General features: G+C 37.3%; 1 protein-coding gene across 4 annotated transcripts in view; it reads left to right on the top strand.

Moving 5' to 3' along the window:
- PLPPR4 (phospholipid phosphatase related 4) overlaps positions 1-25,442 on the top strand; it is a 52,807-nt gene extending 27,365 nt beyond the window's left edge. Inside the window, exons 3-7 of one of the 4 annotated variants that reach the window (XM_002715841.6) lie at positions 5,852-5,981; positions 8,619-8,814; positions 18,103-18,160; positions 18,872-19,045; positions 21,606-25,442. In XM_002715841.6, coding sequence (XP_002715887.1) covers positions 5,852-5,981; positions 8,619-8,814; positions 18,103-18,160; positions 18,872-19,045; positions 21,606-22,928 — 1,881 coding nt within the window. In that variant the 3' untranslated portion in view covers positions 22,929-25,442. The remainder of the gene's footprint in view (positions 1-5,851; positions 5,982-8,618; positions 8,815-18,102; positions 18,161-18,871; positions 19,046-21,605) is intronic. The other 3 variants (XM_017346057.4, XM_089337033.1, XM_089337034.1) reach the window with 3 other exon arrangements.
- The last annotated feature ends 2,134 nt before the right edge of the window (positions 25,443-27,576 follow it).

Genomic DNA, 27,576 nt, shown 5'->3' with positions numbered 1-27,576 from the left:
CTCTCTGTCTCTCTCTCACTGTCCACTCTGCCTGTCAAAAAATAAAAAATAAATAAATAAATAAATAAATAAACCCTATACTTTTACATTGGTATGAACTTTTATAAAATTTTCCCAATATTAAATATCAACACGCTATTTATACCATGAATAAATCTCATAAAATATTATTAGAAAATAAAATTGAAACTTAACTTTCCACAAACTTTACCATATTTAGAATATGTCAAGTGACTGTAAAGTAATGAATTATTTGAACTGCATTATTCAAGTAATTAAAACAACAAATGATATACTTGGAAATAGCTGTGACTCTGAGACTAATAAAACATTAGTATTGTTCAGAGTAACAGCATTTTTCTGTCATTTTCTAAAACAAAAACATTTGACCAAAGCATAAAGAATATAAAGGGTCTTCAAAGGGTTCATGAAAAAAGCATATTGTGAAAAATAATTTGGAGTTTAAAATACTTTTTCTATAGTAATTGTGCTGTTTAAGTCTGCTTCTCCACAAACTTTTTGCAGTATTTTTGTATAAGCTTTGAATCTATCACATCAGGTGCTAGCATTGCTGTATAGCAGGTAAAGCCATTGCCTGCAACACCAGCAATCCATGTGGACACTGGTCCATGTCCCAGCTGCTCCACTTCTGATCCAACTCCCTGATAATGCTATGGAAAAAGCAGCAGAAGATGGTGCAATTGTTTCGGCCCTTGTTACCCACATGGGAGACCTGGATGAAACTCCTGGTTTCCAGTTTCCCGGTGGCACTCTGGGGAACAAACTAGTGGATAGAAGATCTCTCCATCTCTCTGTCTCTGTCTCTCTCTCTCTCTCTCAACTCTGACTTTCAAATAAATAAATAAATAAATAAATCTCTTTTTTATAAAAGGCAGAATTACAGAGCAGGGAGAGAAAGAGAGAAGAAGGAGGAGGAAGAGAGGAGAAAGCTCTTTCATCTGCTGGTTCACTCCCTAAATGGCTGTAACTACAGGGCCTTGGCCAGTCCAAAGCCAGGAGCCAGGAGCTTCTTTTGGGTTTTCTCTGTGGGTGCAGGGGCCCAGTCACTTTGGCCATCTTCCGCTGATTTCTCAGGTGCATTAGCAGGGAGCTGGATTGGAAGTGGAGCAGCCAGGTCTTGAACTGGTGTTCATATGGGATGCCAGTGGTGTAAGCAGAGGCTTAGCCTGCTATGCCACAACACCAGACTCATAAATAGATCTTTAAAAAATCTATCACACAGGAAAGCATTTTTTTTAGTTGTCATAAAGTGCCAAAATTTATCGTAAGTGATGCATTTTAAATAAAACACTTCATAAATGTTCATGATTTTTCTGAGAAGACTGAGTTGATGTACAATCATTTAAATAATTTGCTTTTTATATATCCAGAACTCTTTCTTCCCTAGAGTATCTTATCAAGCTCTTACGAAAGCAATTCTAATTGTGACACTCCCTGTCAGCACCATTTATCTCATGTTGTTCCTTTGCTGACACTGTTAGATATCCTGGGGACAATGACCTTAGCTTCATCTCTGAGTTCTTGCTTCTATTGACTCCCTGTCTTTCAAAAATAAATTCTAATTTGCAGTTTGGGGACGCTTTCTGGGAGAATCAGAATTGAAGCTCTCTTCCTTGAGCCCTAAGAAAGGAAAGACAGAAATCCAACAAGGCTACCTTCCACCAAACTTGCCTGCGGAGCTCATGCCAACTCCTTCCACAGCGGCCCCACTCAATTCTGCATTATTTGTAGAGTCTCTATACCTTCTGCATGCCTTCTAATGGGAAGTGAAGCAAATTAAGAAACAATGTGTACCCTGGACCCCTAATTTCTCCCCTACCTCTTACAGCTGCAGGGTACTTCAATGTCAGCAATTCTTTGCTATCATATTGCCTTCTTAGGTTTGGGACAAACACCTTGATAGTGAGACACATCTTGATTTTGCTGATACCAAATGTTGGTTTTCCCACCTTTCTCTCCAAACACACACCATATCGCTAGACTTCATTCTAATTTTATTTTTCTCTGTGATTCTAAGGCCTTCTCCCCAAGCAGATTTTTTTCAACATTGATTCTGTAGGGTCTGTGGTCATCCTTCTCAAGGATCATAACTCCAGCTCTAATCTTACTATGTAAATCACTGCTCTAACTCCTTTTACCACTTTCCCAAAGTGAAAATATCAGATTCTAGTCTCTGACTTTCATGCATGACACTTTGTTGTTGTTGGTTTTATGGTTGCATAAACCTATTCCCAATGTGCGGTGCTAAAGATGGTAGAGAAGTAGAAGGAGTCCTTTGTTTGGAAGTGGTTTTAGGGCAGATTGCCTGAGGAGACGGGTTTCACCTGTCCATTCTCATGGAGGAAAAGCCCATAGCAGCAACAGTCTATAAAAGGACCTTCACATGAACAAATGGAAGATCCTCTGATACTTAGGCCGGCACTTAAATACAAAACATTTTGCACTTTTTTTTTTTACATGTTTTTAATGCTTTGAGAGATTTTTTATTGTCTGTGAAACTGTAAAAATGCTTTTCATGTCTATGAAATATGTATTCTTGTTTCTCTAAAATTGTCCTTACATTGGAAATTTCTTTCTTAATATCTAATTTTCCTTTATTTTAGAATATATAAAATAAGCATTTTGTTTAGGTCTTCTGAGATTATTCCTCAGAGAAAACAACACAGAATATCTGGATTTATCATAAATCTTCATGAAGTCTACATAAATAGAAAAAATATGTAATTTTTCCTTCCCTGGAAATAAAATTGTTATTATATATTGTTAAAAGGTGACTGCATCTAATTTTATAGGAGATTTCTATTGGAATTTAATTGTCATTCCCAGAAGTTAGTCTTAGCTTTAGGAGACTGTACAACCAAAATGTAGAATATTAAACCTGTTAGAACTTCCAAAAGACATTCACTGAATGTTTAAACATTGAAAACACTATGAGAAATATTACAATGCTTCTGTTGTTCTGCTTTGTATTACAAAGGAGATATTTTGGATTCTGAGTTCTCCATATGGTGACTGTTCCAAGGCCAGTGGCCATGTGATAAGAAGCAACATATTTTCCCTTGACTTATCCCCAAAAACAGAGTCAGCAAAGAAATTGTTCCCTAAATCTGCCAATAATATTTGATACAACAAAAAACTTGTATTGGTTTTTCTCAGGCTTGGGTATAACAAAAAAAGAGTATTGTAAAAAACACTTGTCACAAACTATTTTCTGTTTTCAAATGACAAAAGCAACAAATAATTTTGTTGTCAAAACTTAAATCTTGGCTCCTCAATGTGTGTGCCATTCAGAAGGCAGAGATAAACAGAAGATCTGGAAACACGTCAAGAGGCATTCTCCCTTACTCTGAGGAGAATTTGGTCTTTAAGCCCAATTGAATCATTTTGAAAATTCATGCAATGACATACAGACCAATATTAAATGAATAGAAGTATAAGGAGAAAATTAACACGTCCCTTAGTGAAAGGGACAGTTGGGTGATGTCAAAATACTGAGAAGAAACCTCTATCCATATTACATAATCAAGCCAAATAGTGTTGACATGCTCTTAACATACGAGTTTTAAGCATGTTAAACAAATCAAATGAAACTCCATAAATGTGAATGTCATTTGAGATAATGACTATTAAGTTGTATTGTAAGACACATTTCTCTAAGAGAACTGTACAAATAAATTATTACATAATTTATTATTCATGGGAAAAAGTGAATTCTTATACAAATAAATTAAAAGAGAAAAATAGAACTGTTATTGAATAAGTAAAAATGAAATAAATCTCTTATAGTTGCACAACGATGTACTTTGTAGTAAGTGGTTAATTTTTTTGAAAATTTGAAATAGCTATTACATTGTGCAGTGTGAGTGACATGTTGTGTCCCATCTATCTATACAGGGCATAGGACCTATTGCATTTCCATGTCTAACTTGAAGTGCTAATGTAAGATGATATTTTAAAAGAAGTGTAAATGGTTAACTCCATGTTCACTGATTTGGAATAAATTCCTTTGATTATTTCTTTACTAATGCATTTTGAAGGACTTTCTCCTGCATAAGTTATCCACATGTATAGCTATTGGCAGAGTTCCACTAAGAGAACCAGTTCTTTAATTTTTATATAAATTAAGATTCTCTATTGTTGTACATACACCACATTACCTAAGAACTAAATAAAAATTTGGACATTCTAAGAAGAATGCCAAAGGCTTGCCGTTATTATGCAAAACACTACAATTTTAAACATTTCATAAAATAAATGTCACATTAGTAGTGAGAACTCAGAGGCTATTTCAGTCCTCATTATGGTTATAATATATATGGTGACACGGCCACTGGTATCTGAGTAACTGTTAGATATCATGTAACCTTACTTTTCTCAATTTCAAACATTTTTGTCAATCATGATATAATTTCACAACAACCTTTTAGGTTCAATAATCTGAAATACTTGAAAAGTTTTTACATAAATAAGTCATAAATTCAAATCATGCTTGTGTTTTACAGAATGATGGCCACCTTACAAATAATAACTCCAAGACCCAGGGTATTTAGCAAACATGAATTCCACATGTTCACAGACATTAATCTCACAATGCCAGGCATTGTGCTAGTCAGAGAATTTATGCAAATAGTAGAATATTTTCTCACATGTGAAGGATAAATCGTGTCATTAATGTGAGAGGAAAAAAGGTAAATAAGAAATACTTCTTCTTTCGAGATAGTCCTAGCCTAGTGAGACTCCATCAAATGAAAAATGAAAGTTCACTTCAATGAAGCTGCTATAGAGGGGTGAATGGGAGATTTTTAAAAGAGCCACATGAAGTGGACACAATTCAGTTTAGAGTGCACTAAAAGAATTGAAGGAAAAACTCTTGAAGCAAATGATGCCTGAACAGTGTTAACTTCACTTACCCCATTTGTCCAAAAATCCCACAGCAAAGTTTATTGTTCCATAACTGAGACAATCCTGATAATCACAGTATCGTTCTGTGCCCATTGTGAATACACTGTCTCAATACCTTGTCTCTAAGAAATACCACCCTGCTTGCCCAAATTCTCTGTGATCTGCATTCTCAAAAAAGATAGCCACTAGCTAGACACAGAATATCTTTTTAAATATAATTTAATGAAAAAATTCATATAATGTAGTGAAATAAAATTTAAAATCCAGCCCCTCATTTGCAGTAGCTACATTTCGAGGACTCACTTTGTAGGTAGTAGAAACCGTAATAGACAATGTAAAACATGTCTCCATTCTCATAGAAATTTTAATTGTATAGATACACTCTAGATAGCAAATTTACACCTTCATGCATGCTTTCTATGGAATGATCCTTATACTCAGTACCAAAGTGTTTTAGGGACCTAATCTTCTAGAAAGGGTTCTTGATCTTAACTTTGGTGCTTGTTTTTTGACACCCTCCCAGTCATCTTAGTTTCACAGGTTTAGGAATGAAATGCTAAGACTGTAAGAGCTAAGGCAGAAGCAGTCACTGTGTGACTAATCAGTTAGATGTCACTGGATGTTGTTGGACAGAGGACCAAAGGCCTGAGTGCTACAGTCATATTGAAACACCAGGATGCTCTCACACCTTTGATAGGCAGGCAGGAGTACAGAAGATCCAACAAAATCTGTTTAGAGTGTCCTGAATGCTTACTTCTCACAGCTCATTCAGATACTCATGATGTATCTTCACCTCTAAATCTTTTAAGAATAATATATTTGCTGAATTAGCAATGTGTTGAGATGATATGTGACTCCCTTTCTCCCTTTTACCCATTGGTATAACAGGTACACCCACTCTTTTGCCTGAATGCCCTTTGCTTTGCAGATCATGGTAGGGGAAGGAATTCTCTACTGTTGCCTGTCCAAAAGAAGAAACGGGGTTGGACTGGAGCCTAACATTAACGCTGGAGGCTGCAACTTCAACTCTTTCCTTAGAAGAGCCGTCAGATTCGTTGGTGGGTGTGGGAAACCACAGAGAAAGGAATTGTCTTTTTAAATAGAAATGTTTTATTTAATTACAGATTTCAAGTGTTTGAAGCTATAATTTAAAAGTACAATTTTGGTACATGATGAGTTTTACATAACCCAAGAAACATTAAAAATACCAAAATTTGGGCTTTGTATCTGCAATGTGTTATTTTGTTATGGTACTTGTTCTGAAAGTGAACAAGCTATGTATTTCAGTATTTTTGTTTTTGTCTTAGCTTTGGTTAAAGCATTACTTTAAAAGGTTTTACCACATCTGTGTTCAGCTTTTTAAAATGAAAAATGAAGGTCAGCAGGCCAATACGAATGGACAGTGCTTTAGAAATTACTTTAGGCACAACAATGATTCCACTTCAAATGTCCTGGAGTGTCTTTACCCAGAAGTTATTGTACATGCAAATGTCACCAGCCAGCACTGTGTAGTGGCTATTTTTCTAAGGCTATAGCCCCTCACACTCTCCCTAATTTTTATGACATCTGTAGAAAATCTATAAGCTTGCCTGAAAAGCATTTGGATTAAATCAGTTTCACAGCCTTCTTCTGTTTGGCTAGCATAGGAATATTATAATGCTGTTTGAATCACAAGTTATTTTACTTATTTACTGGTTTTGAGTTAGTCACCCACTATACAGTGCAACAATCTGAACACCTGATATTCATTTCAAATAAGTCAGAATAGAGTTATTTTTTATCTATGACATGTCAGCCCAAAAGAATAAGTACCTTCATTTAATACCTAGTAAATAATTATATACAAAATTCCCACAAAAGGAAAAACCTGATCTAAATCATGCCCTAAAATCTGCTCCAGTGATTATTTTTAGCACCATATCAAGAAAGCATGAAAATAGACCCCCATATTAAGATCACAAACTGAAGCAAGGAAATGAAAATATAGATATTTAGCTGATCTCGTAGAAAATATTCCTTAATATAACGCAATGTTGTGGACATAAGGGACATGCACGCTCTCTGAAATGCCACCAAACTGTAGAAATGAATTGTTCCAGCCTAGGGAACAATGCTTCAGAGTCAGCTGCCAACAATTCCCACTTTCTGTAGGCCTGGAGATTATCATTTTCCAAACTAAAAAACAGGTGGGTTTCTCCTCTCATTTGAACTCTTTGCCAAGGCCTTCCATGCTCTAGGAATGAGAATGTAGAAATAAAATTTCTATGTCCTGGATCCCAGATGTGTTGGGGAAGGGAATGGCCGAGTGGTGATTAGCTGACAATAAGCAGAGAACGAGACTCCAAAGCAGGGTAATGTGTTTCCCCCTACACTTGGTCTAGAGGAATCAAGTGAAGAATTACCCAGCTGCCTTTCATAATGATTTCTATGAGAAACTAATGAATTATAGTCCAGATTATCAAGTGAGAATGAATCCAGGGTGTTAAAACAGCATGACAGGTATGGACATTGTCTAGATTATGTGTATGTGAGCAGAAAGCTGCATTTCCAAGGACAGACCAAGCAAGCAGCTGCAAAAAAACATGGAGTTTCTGTGGACTGGTGTACCTCAGAGTTTGTGATTTTATGGTCTAACACTTGTTCCAGGAAAGAATAAAAAGAATTTGGATGAGGAGGAAAGATAGAGCTTCACAATTTCATGGAAAGTACATACTATGAAAAACTTATGCATTAGTTTCAAAAGTTTTAGATCCATTTTTTTCCATGAGCTTCTTGAAATCTCCTTATGTAAGAACATGATCTTTTAGTTGCAAACATTCAGGCAGGATCCCGTTGCCATGTAACCAAAATATAATCATTGATTCCATAACAGGGTTTGCCTGCCCTCTTCTTTTGATTAGCATCCACAGCTAGTAAGTGTGGCTAGAGTTAGACAGCAGGCCAAAGGTAGAAAGAGTTCTGACAATTTAACATGTTAAGCATTTTTAAATCATTTGAAATTTTCCTCCATTTCCAACTAACTCCTCTCCAGTCATGGAATTGGCCACCTTAAGGTATCTGACCAATTGTGATCAATGGTTAACCATGTTAAGAACTGGACCTTCTTCTTTCTTTTTTTTTTAGATTTATTTATTTGAAAGGTAGAGTTACAGAGCAGTGGGGGGGGGGGGAGAGAGAGAGAGAGAGAGAGAGAGATCTTCCATTTGCTGGTTCACTCCCCAATTGGCCGCAATGGCTGAAGCTGCATCTATCCAAAGCCAGGAGCCTGGACCTTCTTCCAGGTCTCCCACATGGGTGTAGGGCCCAAGGACTTGGGCCATATTGTACTGCTTTCCCAGGCCAAAGCAGAGAGCTGGATTGGAAGTGGAGCAGCTGAGACTCAAACCAGCACCCATATGGTATGCTGGCACTGCAGATAGCAGCTATACCCACTAGGCCATAGTGCTGGCCTCTGGCCCTTTTTAACCAAATATGCCCCACATTCCCACTTTGCAGATATAGCCCTTTCTTTGGTCTTAAATATATATTTGGAAATTCAGAGATATTTTTATATTGTCTTCCTGAAATTAACTCTTTAAGAAATTAATCACAACAAATTTTAGGGTTGTCCTGTTAACATGTGATGAATGTTTTTGATGCTGATGCTACAGCATTAACGACCAACTTGGTAACAATTTCTTTCATTTTGCTTGTAGGTGTTCATGTATTTGGACTATGCTCTACAGCTCTCATTACAGATATAATACAACTGTCCACAGGATATCAGGCACCATACTTTCTGACTGTGTGCAAGCCAAACTATACCTCTCTCAATGTGTCTTGCAAAGAGAATTCCTACATTGTGGAAGATATTTGTTCTGGATCTGACCTTACAGTGATCAACAGTGGCAGGTTAGAAACTGAAATCTAGAAACATGTCCAGTGTCTTCCCTATTCAGTAATGGCTAGAGTATATCATCTTATTCAACCCTTTTTCAGTCATAATGATGTAGATTTATTTCATTTTTTTTCAATTCAGTGATTTCTTTTTTTTCAACTTTTATTTAATAAATATAAATTTCCAAAGTACAACTTTCGGATTATAACGGCTTTTCCCCCCATAACCTGCCTCCCACCGACAACCACCCCATCCCCCACTCCCTCTCCCATCCCATTCATATCAAGATTCATTTTCAATTATCTTTATATACAGAAGATCAACTTAGTATATACTAAGTAAAGATTTCAACAGACTGTACCCACACAGACACACAAAGTATAGAGTACTGTTTGAGTAGTAGTTTTACCGTTAATTCACATAGTACTACACATTAAGGACAGAGATCCTACATGGGGAGTAGGTGCACAATGACTCCTGTTGTTGATTTAACATTTGACATTCTTATATATGTCGTCAGTAATCACCCAAGGCTCTTGTCATGAGCTGCCAAGGTGATGGAAGCCTCTTGATTTCACAAACTCCAATCTTATTTAGACAAGCCCATGATCAAAATGGAAGTTCTCACCTCCCTTCAGACAAAAGTACTTCTTTTTTTTTTTGACAGGCAGAGTGGACAGTGAGAGAGAGAGACAGAGAGAAAGGTCTTCCTTTGCCGTTGGTTCACCCTCCAATGGCCGCCGCGGCCGGCGCGCTGCGGCCGGCGCACCGCGCTGATCCGATGGCAGGAGCCAGGAGCCAGGTGCTTTTCCTGGTCTCCCATGGGGTGCAGGGCCCAAGCACCTGGGCCATCCTCCACTGCACTCCCTGGCCACAGCAGAGGGCTGGCCTGGAAGAGGGGCAACCGGGACAGAATCCGGCGCCCCGACCGGGACTAGAACCCGGTGTGCCGGCGCCGCTAGGCGGAGGATTAGCCTAGTGAGCCGCGGCGCCGGCCCAAAAGTACTTCTTTGATGGCCCCTTTTTTTCCTCTGGGATTTCACCCACAGAGATCTTTCATTTAGGTCATTTTTTGCCAGAGTGTCTTGGCTTTCCATGCCTGCAAAACTCTCATGGACTTTTTAGCCAGATCCAAATGCCCAAAGGGCTGATTCTGAGGCTAGAGTGCTGTTTAGGACATCTGCCATTCTATGAGTCTGCTGTGTATCCCGCTTCCCATGTTGGATCGTTCTCCTTTTTAATTACATTAGCCATTATCAGCAGACACTAGTCTTGTTTATGAACCATTTGACACTTAATCCTATCATTATGGTCATTTATGAACTGAAACTGATCACTTTGACTAGTGAGATGGCATTGGTGCGTGCCACCTTGAGGGAATTGAACTGGAATCCCCTGGCATATTTCTAGCTCTACCATTAAGGGTAAGCCCGAGTGAGCATGTGCCGAACTGTACATCTCCTCCCTCTCTTATTCCCACTCTTATATTTAACAGGGATCACTTTTCAATTAATTCTAAATGCCTAAGATTAATTGTTTGTTAATTAAAGAATTCAACCAATGGTATCGAGTGGAACAAAAAAATACCAAAAGGAATAAAATAGTAAGTTGTTCCTTGACAGTCAAGACAAGGGCTGATCAAGTCATTATTTCTCATAGTGTCCATTTCACTTCTACAGTTTTTGTTTTAGGTGCTGAGTTAGTTGTCAGCGATCAGGGAGAACATATGATATTTGTCCCTTTGGGACTGGCTTAATTCACTCAGCATGATGTTTTCCAGATTCCTCCATTTTGTTGCAAATGACTGGATTTCACTCTTTTTACTGCTGTATAGTATCCGATAGAGTACATATCTCATAATTTCTTTATCCACTCTTCTGTTGATGGACATTTAGGTTGATTCCAGGTATTAGCTATTATGAATTACGCTGCAATAAACACTGAGGTACAGACAGCTCTTTTATTTGCCAATTTAATTACCTTTGGGTAAATTCCAAGAAATGGGATGGCTGGGTCATGTGGTAGAGCTATATTCAGGTTTCTGAAAAATCTCCAGACTGACTTCAGTAATGGCTTTACCAGTTTGCAATCCCACCAACAGTGAGTTAGTGTCCATTTTTCCCCAAATCCTTGCCTACATCTGTTGTTGGTACATTTCTGGATGTGAGCCATTCTCACTGGGGTGAGGTGAAACCTCATTGTGGTTTTGATTTGCATTTCCCTTATGTCTAGTGATCCTGAACATTTTTTCACGTCTCTGTTGGCCATTTGGATTTCCTCTTTTGAAAAATGTTTATTTAGGTCCTTGGCCCATCTCTTAAGCGTGTTGTTTGTTTTGTTGTTGTGGAGTTTCTTGATCTCATTGTAGATTCTGGTTATTAATCCTTTATCTGTTGCATAGTTTGCAAATATTTTTTCCCATTCTGTCAGCAGCCTCTTCACTTTCCTGACTGTTTCTTTTGCAGTACAGAAACTTCTTAATTTGATATAATCCCAATAGTTAATTTTGGCTTTGACTGCCTGTGCCTCTGGGGTCTTTTCCAAAATGTCTTTGCCTGTGCCTATATTTTGCTGGGTTTCTCTGATGTTCTCTAATAATTTGATGGTGTCTGGTCGTACACTTAGATCTTTAATCCGTGTTGGGTGGATTTTTGTGTAAGGTGAAAGGTAGGGGTCTTGCTTCATGCTTCTGCGTGTGGAAATCCAGTTTTCCCAGCACCATTTGTTGAATAGAGTGTCCTTGCTCCAGGGATTGGTTTTAGATCCTTGATCAAATATAAGTTGGCTATAGATGTTTGGATTGATTTCTGGTGTTTCTATTCTGTTCCATTGGTCTATCCATCTGTTTCTGTACCAGTACCATGATGTTTTGATTATAACTGTCCTGTAGTATGTCCTGAAATCTGGTATTGTGATGCCTCCAGCTTTGTTTTTGTTGTACAAGATTGCTTTAGCTATTCGAGGTCTCCTGTGCCTCCATATGAATTTCGGCATCATTTTTTTCTAGATCTGTGAAGAATGTCTTTGATATCTTGATTGGTATCGCATTGAATGTATAAATTGCTTTTGGAGAATACACATTTTGATGATGTTGATTCTTCCAATCCATGAGCATGGAAGATTTTTCCATTTTTGTATCCTCTTCTATTTCTTTCTTTAAGATTTTGTAATTTTCATCATAGAGATCTTTGATGTCCTTGGTTAAGTTTATTCCAAGGTATTTGATTATTTTTGTAGCTATTGTGAATGGGATTGATCTTAGCAGTTCTTCCTCAGCCGTGGCATTGCCTGTGTTTACAAAGGCTGTTGATTTTGTGCATTGATTTTATGTCTTGCTACTAGCCAAAATCTATGAGTTCCAATAGTCTCTTAGTAGAGTTCTTTGGATCCCCTAAATAAAGAATCATATCCTCTGCAAAGAGGGATAGTTTGACTTCTGCCTTCCCAATTTGCATCCCTTTAATTTTTTTTCTTGCCTAATGGCTCTGGCTAAAACTTCCAGTACTATATTGAATAGCATTGGTGAGATGGGCATCCCTGTTAGTAACAGATCTCAGTGGAAATGCTTCCAACTTTCTGCATTCAATAGTATGCTGGCCGTGAGTTTTTCATAACTTGCTTTGATTGTATGAGAAATGTTCCTCCTGTACCCAATTTGCTTAGAGTTTTCATCATGAAAGGGTGCTATATTCTATCAAATGCATTCTCTGCATCTATTGAGATAATCATGTGGTTTTTCTTCTGAAGTTTGTTAATGTGGTGTATCACATTGATTGATTTGTGAACGTTGAACCATCTCTGCATATTAGGGATAAATCCCACTTGGTCTGGGTGGATGATCTTTCTGATGTGTTGTTCTGAATAGTTTGAGAAGAACTGGAGTTAGTTCCTCAAACGTCTGGTAGAATTCAGCAATGAATCCATACTGTCTTGGGCTTTTCTTTGTTGGGAGGGCCTTCATTACTGATTCAATTTCTGACTCGGCTATGGGTCTGTTTCAGTTTTCTGTCTTCATGGTTCAATTTAGGTAGGTTGTATGTGTCCAGGAATCTATCCAGTTCTGATAATTTCGCAATATGTTTTCATACAACTCTGTGTAGTGTCTTCTGATAACTCTTTTTTATTTCTGTGGTGTCTGTTGTTACATTCCCTTTTTCATCTCTGATTTTATTGAATGGGGTCTTTTCTTTCCTTTTTTTAGTTAGTTGGGCCAATGGGATGTCAATTTTTTTTTCAACATCCATCTCTTCATTTTGCTGATCTTTCATCGTGTTTTTTTTTTTTTTCAATTCAATTCTATTGATTTCTTCTCTAATTTTAAATTTTAATTATTTCTCTTCCCCTGCTAGTTTTGGATTTGGTTTGCTTAAGTTTTTCTAGATATTTGAGATGCATTGATAGCTCATTTGTTTGGTGCCTTCCTAGTTTTTTGATGCAGGCACCTATCACTATAAAATTTCCTCTTAACACTGCTTTTGCTGTATCCCGTAAGTTTGATATATCGTGTTGTTATCTTCATTTACTTCCAGAAAATCTTTGATTTCTCTTTTGATTTCTTCTATGGCCCAGTGTTCATTCAGGAGCATGTTGTTCTGTCTCCATGTGTTTGCATATGCTCTAGGGATTCCTGAGTTGCTAATTTCCAGCTTCATTCCACTGTGGTCTGAGAAGCTGCATGGTATGATTGAGTTCTTTTGAATTTGCTGAGACTTGCTTTATGGCCTAATATGTGGTCAATCCTTGAGTAGGTTTCATGCACTGCTGAGAAGAATGTAAATTCTTTTTGTGTAGGATGAAAAGTTCTGTAGATATCTGTTAGATCCATTTGAGCGACAGTGTTGATTAAATCTGCAGTTTCCTTGTTGATCTTCTATCTGGTTGATCTGTCCATTGTTGGAAGTGGAGTATTGAGGTACGCCAATACTATTGTATTGGAGTCTAAATCTCCCTTTAAGTTCCTTAATATATCTTTTAAATAGCTAGGTGCCCTGTAATTAGGTGCATATACTTTTATAATAGTTATATCTTCCTGTTGAATTTATCCCTTAATCATTGTATAGTGCCCCTCTTTGTCTCTCATAACAATTTTTGTGTTAAAGTTTATTTTGTCTGATAATAAGATGGCTACACCAGCTCCTTTTTGGTTTCTGTTGGCATGGAATATCTTTTTCCAACCTTTCACTTTCAGTCTGCATGCACTTTTGTTTGAAAGATGTGTTTCTTGTAAGCAGCAAATAGATGGGTTTTGTTCCTTAATCCATTCAGCCAGTCTGTGCCTTTTAACTGCAGAGTTGAGGCCGTTATCATTCAATGTGACTTGATAAGTAGTGAATTTGCCCTGCCATTTCCCAAAGATATTTCTAATATATGCTTTGAACTTCTCATGATCTTTTACTGAGGGATTTTCTTCCTTTACCTTCTTTCATATTGATGGCCGTGTTTCTGTGTTTCTAAGTGTAGCACATCTTGAAGCATCTTTTGCAGAGCTCGATGAGTGGTGACAAATGCTTTCAATTTCTGTTTGCTATGAAAGGTCTTTATTTCCCCTTCATTCACAAATGAGAGATTTGCAGGATATAATATTCTGGGTTGGCAGTTTTTTTCTCTTAGTACTTGGGCTATATCTCGCCATTCCCTCCTAGCCTGTAGAGCTTCTGATGAGAAGACTGCTGTGAGTCTAATTGGAGATCCTCTGAGAGTAATCTGATGTTTCTCTCTTGCACATTTTAGAATCTTTTCTTTCTGTTTCACTGTGGTGAGCTTGATTACAATGTGTCGTGGTGAGGATCTCTTCTGGTCATGCTTATTGGGGGTTCTATGTGCTTCCTGTACTTGGATGTCTCTTTCTTTCTCCAAACCCGGGAAGTTTTCTTCTAGTATCTCACTAAAAAGGCCTTCTACTCCTTTCTCTGCATGCCTTCAGGAACTCCTAGAACATGAATGTTGGGTTCTTTAATGGTATCCTGTAGATTCCCAACAATATTTTTTAGATGTCTAATTTCCTCTTCTTTTCTTTGGTTTTTCTGTATACTTTCCTGTGCTCTGTCTTCTAAGTCCAACAGTCTCTCTTCTATCTCACTGATTCTTTTTTAAGGCTCTCTAATGTGTTTTTCATTTGTTTCATTGAATTCTTCATTTCATTTTTATTTATCTTCAATATCTCTATTTCATGTTCTACTAAATTCCTCATTTCATTTTTTTCCCTCCTTTAGATTTCATTTTCACAAGAGAGATTGTCTGTCATGTCCTGCATGGATTTCAATAGTTCATGCATTTGTTTTTGATTATTTTTAATATTCTTATCATAAATTTTTGGAGTTCCATTTATTGCATTTCTTCTATCTCATCATCTTCATAATCTTGTATTGGAGTGTCATTTTGTTTTGGGAGCGTCATGATGTCTTCCTTTTTCTTGCTTCCTCAATTCAGTGATTTCGTAAGTGACTATATCTTAGAAACCATTGATAGCTCATTCCAAATTATCTCTGTCTCCAAATTTCAGCTTTGCCTTCTTATTATTAGTCCTCACATCAGCAGACTCCACTCATATTTATGTTCATTTTACAAATTTTTTATTAGAAAAGCAGAAAGACTGAAAGAGAGACAGACAGACAGAGTTATGGAAATCTTCTATTTGCTGGTTCACTCCCCAAATGCCTGCTGTATTTGGAGTTGTGCCATGCTGAAGTCAGTAGTCAGGAATCCACTTAAGGTTCTCCACATGGGTAGCAGGCATGCACATACTTGAGCCATTATCTGCTGCCTCCCCTGTGCCTTAGCAAGAAGTTAGATTAAAGGCAGCGACAGGGGTAGCTGTTACCAGGCTCTCTGATATAGGATGCAGGCATCCACAAAGTGGCTTAACCCACTACATCACAGCACTTGCCCCCATCCACTGATGTTTTGTGATCTATGCTATACTGCATTCAATATGTTTTTTGGTTACAACTGTGGGGTTACTTTGGAATATGTGTAGTCAGTCATGGCTTACAGTCAATATGTGTCTTGTACTGGCTTAAATGGAAGGTTAACACCTATCATACCTCTATCCATACTCCAGGTTTTGTCAAAAGAATGTGAATTTTCCTTTTGGCAGAATTTGAGAAAGGATAATATCTTGAGTTGCATACTACTATTATTTTTAATAATGAACTCAGAACATCTATATAGCTTCTATCTTTTACTTTAGAAAATAAGAGATAAAGAAACTATCATTGAGTTACAATTTTCAATTAATGAAGTAAAAATAAACATCTGTGGCAGAAATAATACATGAAAAAATAAAAAAAAGTTACTAAGAATAAAAATCAACAAATGATAATTCTAAGAATTGGATTTGTCATTCAGGGAGTTTGCAAAATCTATTAGCAAGTCAAAAATAAGTTACTTGATTCACTTGAAGAAATAATAGCTGATGTCATACACAATCAGCTTCCCATGGATCATTGGGTCATTCAACAATTTGGGTCCCATATTCAAGACATATGTTCTATATTCTTTCTTAGTACTCTATTATTTCTTACTCTATTACATTATCATGTCTCCACTGAAAGCTGAAACTCTTTAGCATGATACCAGATAGTTAGAAGGGAACTAATGTGAGTGAATTTTATTTTTTTTCCAATTTTTAGTCAACTCAAAGAAATATCTTTCTTATAATCTGTCATTTTTTGTTTCTCTACCCTTATCTCATGTTCCAGCCCTCTAAACCTGCTTTTTATTTTATTTTCTTAAGATTTATTTATGTATTTGGGAGGTAGAGTTATGGAGTAAGAAACACAAAAAGAGAGATCTTCTATCTGCTGGTTCACTTTCCAAATGGCCGCAACAGCTCAAGATGTGCAATGGGATCCCAGGAGCCAGGAACTTCTTCTGGATCCCACATGAGTTCAGGGACCCAAGCACTTGGGCCATCTCCTACTGCTTTCCTGGACAATAAGCAGAGAGCTAGATCAGAAGAGGAGCAGCTGGCACCCATATGGGATGCTGGCGCCACAGGTGAAAGCTTAGCCTACTGCAACATAGCTCTGGCCCTCTAAACACGATTTTTTTAAAAAAGATTTATTTATTTATTTGAATCCAGAGTTACACAAGAGAAAAGGAGAGGCAGAGAGAGAGAGAGAGAGAGAGAGAGGTCTTCTATCTGCTGGTTCACTCCCTAAATGGCCTCAACTGCCCGTGTTGTGCCGATCTGAAGCCAGGAACCAAGAGCTTCCTCTGGGTCTCCCATGTGGGTGCAGGGGCCCAAGGACCTGGGCCATCTTCCTCTGCTTTCCCAGGTCCTAGAAGAGAGCTGGATTGGAAGTGGAGTAGCCAAGACTCGAACCGTTGTCATATGGGATGCCAGAACTGCAGACAGCTTTACTTGCTATGCCACAGTGCCAGCTACTAAACCTGCTCTTTAAATTTGAATTAAATGCTCAGTGACTCTTAAGCTGATAATTATTTTAAGGTGGCATATGCAGAAAAAAATTTTTGCTGAAATTGAACTTTCCTTGTGCTTTTTAGAGTATACAAAAGCATTTGCATCCACTGCTGTGAGAAAATAAGTTTGTCTTAAAATTTCTATGTAGCTGAAACCATATACTTAGGATGACAGGAAAAATTTAAATCTTTAAAACCATAATATTTTAAAGATTTATTTTATTTGTTTGAAAAAGAGAGAGGTAGATTGGTAGAGTGAGAGATCATCTATTTGTGGGTCCACTTCTCAAATGGCTGCAATAGCCAGGGTTGGGCCAAGCTGAAGCCAGGAACTTGGAAATCCATCAAGGTCTCTCACATGGGTGGTAGTGCTTGAGCCATCCTCATGGCCTTCCCAGGTACATTAGCAGGGAGCTGGACCAGAAGCAGAGCAGCCAGGACTCCAATTGGTGCTCTGATATGGGATATTGGCATCAAAACAGCAGTTAACTTGCTGCACCACAATACCAGCCCCAAACCCCCAGGTTTTATTAACTTTCACTTTAAATGGACATAATGCTAGTAGCAAGGAAGAACTATAATATTTTCCAGTTTTTGCTTCAATAATCATTCCAATGGTGTAACCAAATAGTCCCTTGTGAATTTTGCACTTATTTGTACTGCACAAGTTCACTACTACTATTCTTTAACAGTAATGGTGATTAGCAGTGTTATTCTATCACTCAAATCATTACCCAGAAAACTAAACAGAAATTAAAGTTATTGCTCATTGTCTTGTGGCTTTTAAGGTGAACACTTTAATCATCCAGTATTCTTGAGATGATTACTAACAGAGTATCTGAACTAAAAGGCATAATTTGACTGTCTTTCTTTCGCAGAAAATCATTCCCTTCTCAACATGCGACCCTCGCTGCCTTTGCAGCTGTGTATGTTTCGGTAAGTAACTGGTTCTTTTCCAGGAAGCTGTATCCAGTAGAAAATTAGAGGAATAGGTGTTGTCTACAGGTAACTAATTAGAATATATCACTGTGCAATAGCAGAAAGTAAATTTTAGCAATTCAGTCCTTCAATACAATGCCATCAAAAGCAGAAATCAAACACTTTTATAAAATACAATGCAGTAAAAGAATATTTCTGCAATGCATGATACTTTTACTTAGCATACTATCCTTTTAATGTAATATATTTCTGGGAGAGTATTGTGGAATACATCAATGTTACAAATATTTAAACTGAAAGACTTCTAAGTTCACACAGACACACACACACTTCTCTTAGTATCTGTGCAACAATGGTGAGTACTAAGTCATAAATTTGATAAGTGTTTTACAATGAATAGTCACTGCTCTGGTTAGCGCAATAGTCAATGAAGTCTTTTTGTGAGAAAAATGGGCTGAAGTTATGTTTCAGGTAACATGGAGGTTAAACAGTTATCTGAATAATTCAACTGCTTCAAAGTTTCTCAAGCAGTCATGTGATTAAATGAGACACCTTTCATGGCAAGGACAAACACAGACATAGCAGAGGGAATAAAGTAAAATGGATGTGAATCATATCAAGCTTCTGAGTTTAACTTTTTATTTGATTATAATTTACTAATAAAAATGACCATTCTAACATACTTAAGCCACCTCTTTCATTTTTAAGATGTACTTCAATTCCACATTAACGGATTCCTCTAAGCTTCTGAAACCCCTCTTGGTCTTCACATTTATCATCTGTGGAATCATCTGCGGGCTAACACGGATAACTCAGTATAAGAACCATCCAGTGGATGTTTATTGTGGCTTTTTAATAGGAGGAGGAATTGCACTATACTTGGTAAATAGTTCATTATTATCATTTGATAAATCATAAATGGAAAGCATGCATAGACCGTTTTGCACTAAAGTAATTTACCTGCAATATGTTTTCTTTTCATGAGAAAATCTCTGGCATCATCTTTATTTTCAGACAAAATTCATATGAAACTTCAATAAAATAATTTATTGAACTCTTATTATGTACTGGAAATATGATTTGAGAAAAATTATTACATTTATTCTTTACAATAACTTGGGGTAGAGAGAGAAAAGTATTACTACTTTATAATTTTATAGGTGAGGAAAGAGTATCTTAGTGAAGGTAGGTTAGTAAAAGTGAACTTTCCCAACAACACAACTGTAATAATGATATGAATGTAATTATGATCCAATTAATATTTAATTTTTAACAGTACTCTATTTTAATACCTGATCTCCTCCCAAGAGAAACATACTCTGTATAAGGAACCTGAGGATGTCTATTTCATTTTGTCATGCATGCATTCACTTGTCCATTTTGCTTTCATTCAGTATCTACTCTTTGCCAGGTACTATGGCAAATATTAAAACAGTGAAATAAGATACATCTTTAGAAGCGTACAATGTAAAGACTAAAAAAAATAGTTACAATATGTTAACTAATATAAAGTTTGAACAAAATTCTTTAGCAATAGCAATCTGCGTAAGGGTTTAGAGAACACTTCATGGCAGTAAAGTTTGTGCTTAAATATGAAAGTCTCTTAAGGAAACAAAGGAGGGAGGACTTTCTAAAGGAAACCACCCATGCAAAGTGATAGACATGTGAAACAGCATGTGCAAGTAGAAGGTGAGGGAACAGGAGACATAAAAGATAATGTAGATAATGTCCACGTTTCTAGCCTGAAAAACCATTAAGATGGTGACTCTATTAGCCAACCAGGTAAATGACAGAGGAAGAATGTTGGTTAACAGAAATGGGCTGAATCGATCTGCAGTTGTCTGGAGTTCAAAAGAGCAATCACTACTGGAGAAATAGATTTTCAAACCATGGATAATATTGGTGGTATATAATTGTTGTCATTTGCGGTATTTAAAACTTCAAAGTCCTAAGAATGAAAAGGAACTAGGGAACACCAATATGCAAATAGCCTGTAGAGGAAAAGGCAATAATGAAGGAAACTGAGAGAAGCTGACAGAAATAAAAATCGTAGCTGTATATATTAATCATGTGGCCTTAGTGTATTTGGAAAGGTATACAAGAAAGTAACTACAAAAAATGGTAAAAGTACTGAAGTGTGCAGCAATTTAATATTCTTTTTATAAATCAGCACACTCTAGATTGCCATTTAAATTTTATTCTCACATGATCTTGTTAGTAAAGGAGGAGCACATCACAGTTCTGGGCACTGAATATTGAACAATACAGCAGAGCTTATAGTTTAGTGGAAACATTTTCTAAATTTAAAAATTTAAGTGCAATTATTAATAAACATTAGGTAGAAACTGCTCATGCTGCTGAATTCTGAAGGTCGGAGCTTAGACAGATATTATTTAAAAAGGAATTAAAGTAGCTGAGGGCCAGGAGCTTGCCTTTTTTTCTACTCTTGTTTGAATTCTATGCCCAGAAATTGGAAATTTATCAGTTTTAAGCTAATGCTGCTGTCTATTATTAACCATTTTATAAAATGTCAAATTTATGACATTCCTTTATTTTTTAATCAAAAAGACAGTGGCTACCATCCACTGAAATCAAATAGATCTCTGTTGCCTTATCTCATCTTTGGCTTAAGCATCCCAGAAACTGAAAACTCCAGCAGTTATCAGTTCTTCTTTGTGAAAAAAGGGTAATGAGTTTCAGTCCGAGCGCCAGCCTTTTCCAAGTTGTTGCTTCCCAAATCTAACACAAACAAGATATTAAAAGAGTATGAAGACAAGATTAAATCAAATCTGTCTCAAACACTATTTCCCAATTTAAGACGAAGTTTGAATCAAGGGAGAATGTGATCCCTAGTCTGTTGGGTTCTGCCCCTTCTTCCAAGAGCACCCTGTCCAATGCTGAATAAGCAATACTATGTCCAGTGTGAGTTGAGTTGTGATAATATGTGTCTCTGACCGCATTTTAGAACCTGATAGCATGTTTTATGGATAATCCATTGTTCTTTATTCTGCACTTCTTCTGCTTTCCGTCATAATACATGATTGAAAATGAAAGGAAACATAAGTCATTTAAGCCATTTGAGGTGTCACTCAACAAAAAGTTCCTAAATTCAGAAAAAGGAATTGCTTTAAAAAGCAGAAAATCTCCTTATTTCTCTTACTGTCTGCCTTTTCTTCTGAAAGTATGTGCAGGATAAGACTGGCAAACGTTTTTGTGGAATGGGGAAAGAAGTGGAGTCTTGTGGTCCTGAACCGTTAGTTCAATGAGTTATGCTTTAACTTGCTATTTCCCGCAGTAATTGTACTTTTTGGTTTGTGTTATTTGTGTTAGTGTATAGGGAGCACAAGCCTTACTTATGCACTACAGTGGGTACTGGAGGGAACCTGTTAGTAACTCTGCCTTGCAGGACATGACGTACCTATCCCTCTCTCTTGAACACTAGGGCCTGTATGCTGTGGGGAATTTTCTGCCTAGTGAAGAGAGCATGTTTCAGCACAGAGAAGCCCTCAGGTCTCTGACAGATCTCAATCAAGACCCCAGCCGAGTTTTATCAGCTAAAAACGGTAGCAGCAGTGATGGAATTGCTCACACAGAGGGCATCCTCAACAGAAACCACAGAGATGCGAGCTCCCTGACAAACCTCAAGAGGGCCAACGCTGATGTGGAGATCATCACCCCACGGAGCCCCATGGGGAAGGAGAACATGGTCACCTTCAGCAACACCCTGCCGAGAGCCAACACTCCCTCAGTGGAAGACCCGGTGAGGAGAAACGCAACCATTCACGCTTCCATGGATTCCGCTCGATCCAAGCAGCTCCTCACCCAGTGGAAGAACAAGAATGAAAGCCGCAAGTTGTCCCTGCAAGTTATGGAGAATGAGCCCGGACAGTCTCCACCCAGATCCATCGAAATGAGGTCAAGCTCAGAGCCAAGGGTGGGGGTGAATGGAGACCATCACGGGCCTGCCAATCAGTACCTCAAGATCCAGTCTGGCACCGTGCCCACCTGCAACAACAGCATGCCGGGAGGGCCGAGGGTATCCATCCAGTCCCGCCCCGGGTCCTCCCAGTTGGTGCACATCCCCGAGGAGACCCAGGAGAACATAAGCACCTCCCCCAAGAGCAGTTCTGCTAGGGCCAAGTGGCTGAAAGCTGCTGAGAAGACTGTGGCCTGCAACAGGAGCAACAGCCAGCCCCGCATCATGCAAGTCATAGCCATGTCCAAGCAGCAGGGAGTCCTGCAGAGCAGCCCCAAGAACACGGAAGGCAGCACGGTCTCCTGCACTGGCTCCATCCGCTACAAAACCCTGACAGATCACGAACCCAGCGGGATCGTGAGGGTCGAGGCGCACCCGGAGAACAATAGGCCCATCATACAGATTCCATCCACCGAAGGCGAAGGCAGTGGCTCCTGGAAATGGAAGGCCCCCGAGAAGAGCAGCCTTCGCCAAACCTACGAGCTCAACGACCTCAACAGGGACTCTGAGAGCTGCGAGTCCCTGAAAGACAGTTTCGGTTCCGGAGATCGGAAGAGAAGCAACATTGACACTAACGAGCATCACCACCATGGCATCACCACTATCCGTGTCACCCCAGTGGAGGGCAGTGAAATTGGCTCAGAGACACTGTCCATTTCTTCTTCACGCGACTCCACCCTGCGGAGAAAGGGCAACATCATCTTAATCCCTGAAAGAAGCAACAGCCCTGAAAACACTAGAAATATCTTCTACAAAGGAACCTCCCCGACTCGGGCGTATAAGGATTGAGCGATGATGACCCTTCAGTGCTTTGGGTCACTCCCAGACACCGTGTGTGGATCCTACCTGCGCTCTGCTGCAGACAACTGGGAAGCCTTCTCACCACACCGGATCGTCCACCATCAGCCCTGCACTCTAACTCTTGAGGTCTACTAGGCTGAACTTGTAGATTTTACCAAGGGGAGGGAAAAGCACAATGCAAGAACCTAACCAGTGTGATCATGTGTTTTCTTAAGACCTGTCATCAAACTCAAAAGGTTTTGCAGAGGACAGTATCCAAAAAAGTGATTTCCTTCAGTGTATACGGTTTTACTTTCTGAATGTGCCAACTTTGGGGAATTTTCTTTAGTACTAGCTGTAGGAATCCAGAACACAGGTTTTCCCTGCAGCAGAGGCCATGCAGTATTATATATTCATTTTGCAGAATCTGCACCAAAAGCTCAGTATGGGTGGTGCTGATTATTATAGTACATGTACCATGTAAACTCTCAAACTCTATTTAGCTGTGAAGTAGTGGTGTGCAATTCCTTGTTGAAGAAATACTACTTTATTAAGAAGATACTGGCTACTTTGTGTTAGAATAGGACACCCCGCAGCTTCCTCCTAGTGGCTCTGTCACAGTCAAGAGATGAAAGGGTTCATGTGCATTTCTTCAAAATTATGCTTTCTTCAACATCAGAAATCATGTAGGAGTATTTTCAGTGAAAGGAAATAACTAGTACTTTCCTGCATAGTTATTCTGCTGCTTACTTTTTATTTAAATATCAGTACTGCTAATAAAGAATCTGTTTTAGTGAGTATATTTGCCTAATTTAAAATATCTATTGTTTTAGAGAATCTTTTGAAATTGTTCTGAACATACTTTGCATTTTTATGACTTCTTTTTTTACAGATTTAAAATTGGTTATATATATATATATATATGTTCTCCTATTTCAAAAGCAAAAATTACAATTGACATTCCTTGAGCAAAATATGCTGCTGTGAATTTATAAATGAGAAATCTGAGCCAAAACTTGACATTGTGGATTACATTGCCAGAAATGTTGGTTAAGTCTAACTTTAGATGTCTCTAACAAGCCAACTTAGGTTGCCATCATAACAAGTAATCCAAAAATTCTATTTGGTTCCAGATTATTAACTATAAAACAGTAAATTAAAATCCCAGGGTGTTTTAGCCTTTTTGTACCAAATATTTTTGCTAATTGAACATCAACAGGAAGATCAGAAAAAATGCAAATTGGTAAGCAAAAATATCTTGCAGTATAAAATAAGAATGTATTTCTTCAAAAAATCTGAATAGGCACAGTTTTAGTGCTTAACATGCAAACAACATTTTTCGCTACCTATCTTGAATTAAGCCTTGAGCCTAAATCAAAGGAAACCAATGCTGTCAATAATAAGGACATAGAAACAAAACATTTTGAAGTGTTTTCTGACTTACATATTTAAAGTATGAAGAAATACTCGGTTCTTGGCATTTGGTATTAAGCCTTTTTTACTCCATTTCTAAAGACTATTAATATACACTTGATGATTGCCAAGGTGATAACACTAGGAAACAACAGACCTGGTGTATCTAAGTTCCAGTTTTCAATGAGAACAGATGGAGCTGCTTAGAGACAGCTAGTATCACATCATTATTAGTTTCTATACGAAAAGGGCAGAGCTTCTTAAGAGCAATCAACCTCCTAAGGCATTCAGAATTCAGCTGAAACCAGCAGAATTGTAAACTCTGGCAATAAAATACAGACTCAACTGATATCCCTTCTGGCAATTTCCTTCTCAGAGAGAGAAGTGGGAGTGAAATGTTGCCTTCCCCACTTCTAAGCACCGCCACCATCGTGACACCACGGCTGGTTTTAGTACTCGGAAGGAAAAAACAAAAAGCTGCAGCATTTCCGGTGCAGTGTGATATTTACTAATCTTTCCTATTTCTTAACAACAGATTTTAAAATACTTCTCTAGTCATTGAGGTTTTTTTTCTTTACGTAAATATTGATATATTCTTTTTCTACTCAAAGTGCCAAAGGCTACAGTTTTTAATGACTTAACAAATTGTACCACATTGTTAAGGAAATATCATGATAGACACTAGAACTCAGACCTCTGCATGTATATTTGATAATACATCTTTTGTAAAAAAATTACAAAAAAATTTGTTTACATTCCACTGGTACCTTAATTTAAATAATTCAGACTAACAGGTGGTATCTCTTCTTAGTGTTCTATTTATCTTATTTGCTAATGGGAGCACTTCTTCCTTTGTTAGGCTGTGCTTTATTGACAAAACCAAGTATTGAATAAAGAGAGTTAATTATCTTTTTAAAGTAAATAAAATTATGGAAAATATATATATAATATATAAAAAGTATTGTGTTTAATAAAATGTTATGCAATGTTTTCCAAACTGATAAAGTTTGTAAAGTGCTATAAATGTATTTTGTTAAGTACAGATTAAAGCTATTGTGTGAGTATATTGTGCTAACATCATAGAAATAAAGATTAGATTTCTTCATCAAATCAATATTTGAGTTTTTACTTTAAAGTATGGGTGGAAAATAGCCTGGATGATATAAAAAGTGTTGAAATAAAAACAAATTATAATTGATAAAATCAATTATTTAGAAGGAAGGTTGTACTAAGAAAGTTTTGAATATGACAAGTTTCCTTTTTATTTATAATTTGTGTTTTATGTTTATTGAAAGATCTGTTTTACACTTAGGCATATATTCCTTTTTTAAAATTTAATTTATTTATTTGGAAGACAGAATTACAGAGAGGCAGAGGCAGAGAGAGAGGTGTTCCATCTGCTGGTTCACTTCCCAGATGACTGCAATGGCCAGAGCTGGGCCGATCCAAATCCAGGAGCCAGGAGCTTCCTCCGGGTCTCCTATGCAGGTGCAGTGGCCCAAGGATTTGGGCCATCTTCTACTGCCTTCCTAGGCCATAGCAGAGAGCTAGATCAGAAGTGGAGCAGCTGGGACTCAAACTGGCACCCATGTGGGATGCCGGCACTGCAGACAGTGGCTTTGCCACTACGCCACAGAGCCAGCCCGTAGACAAATATTCTTTTCACATATGAAGGCTATAGTATACTTAAAAATGTGAAAGAGTCAGGATCAAGTTATAGGAATCATTTGTTGACTAAGAGTAGTCGATACATGCACTTCCCCAGACACTATCACCCTATATGCCACCATGACACTGATGTTGCAGATTTTCTTCAAAGATTCCTTCAGTATTAATTCCAGAATTTTCTTTGACACTACTGATGCTGATTATGAGTTGTACTACCAATCATTTTTTGTCAGAAAGCATCAATACAAAGTTTTTATCATCAATATTCATCCGTACATTAGAAAAGCAGTGGTTTTTATATGAGTATAATTATATATGCTCCGCTCTTTTACTGGTTCATTGAATGAAACTTGAGGTTACAATTGTTCAATAAACACCAAGCTCATGCACAGTTCATGCACAAGTTCAGGCAACTAAATCATGATGATTGCCTGGACTGTAAGATGCCATTAACTGTAAGAAATATTCTGGCTTTAAAGAAATCAATATATGAAAAAATATGCATCTTATAGTGGCTAACATGCAATATTATGCCTCTTTGTGTCCTGATTTTTTTCAACTCTAAGCTGAGAACATTCAGCCATATAATCACTTTGAAAATATCTAAGGTCAGTTCTAAACTAGCATTATATATTTTATCCAGTGAGAAAAAGACTACTGATGAGAAAATAGGAAATAATTTGCTATCTAAAATAACTAATTTGTGGTGTCATATTTGACCACAAAGTTAAAAGAAACATGCTGATTGGGGTTACTAACAACCTATATTAACCATTTTACCACATAACAAATCATAATAGGTAATCTGTATTCTGTATACCTGATCATAGTACTTTTCTCATGAGGCGTCAAGTGAGTAGATTCTTGGTTACATATATAAGAAGCCATCAGAGGCCATATTGTTTCTGTCTTTTATAGCTCAAGTCTTTACTTGATATCTGGCTCATTTCAAATTACAGGTTGAAATGAAGATGGACATTTGTACATGATTCAGAGAATAATTTAATTAAAATAATATAATTGAAAGAAACCAAAAGAATTGAGAGTTTACTCTAAAAGGAAAATGTAGAAACCTCAATAAATATTTTCAAATGAATGATGATTGAGTGAGTGTATGTATGACTCTTATGACCCCTTAGTCAACATATTTCTCAATATTTTTCAAGGATTAATCTAATCTCTCCTTTTTAAGAATAGTTATAGACCTTTGTTCTGCGTGATCAAAGAAAATCATACAGTTTGTACAAGAGTACTTCAAAGTTTCTTGAAAAATGAAATAAAATGATAAGTATATTTTGGTGCAAGTAATTCTGAAATACATGGATGCAAATATCCAAAATGTTTGTGTAAAATGCATATGAAAAAAGTCAAGCATGGATTTTAAATTATTTGCATAAAAATAAACTTACATTTTAGTTACATGAACTTTTTTCATATTCCTTTTATTATTAGTTTGATAAATGAGGCATTTAAAGTTTACTTCACTCTAAATTGTGAACTTTTTATTAGTAGCACCTAGCACAATAAACATCCAAGAAATATTAGAATAATTGAATGTGTACAAAATATTCTATTT

The sequence above is a fragment of the Oryctolagus cuniculus genome, chromosome 7, assembly GCF_051225735.1.
Source record: "Oryctolagus cuniculus isolate XC-2025 breed Fujian yellow rabbit chromosome 7, ASM5122573v1, whole genome shotgun sequence".
NCBI classification, from domain to species: Eukaryota; Metazoa; Chordata; class Mammalia; order Lagomorpha; family Leporidae; genus Oryctolagus; species Oryctolagus cuniculus.
This window is presented reverse-complemented; position numbering and strand designations above follow the sequence as displayed.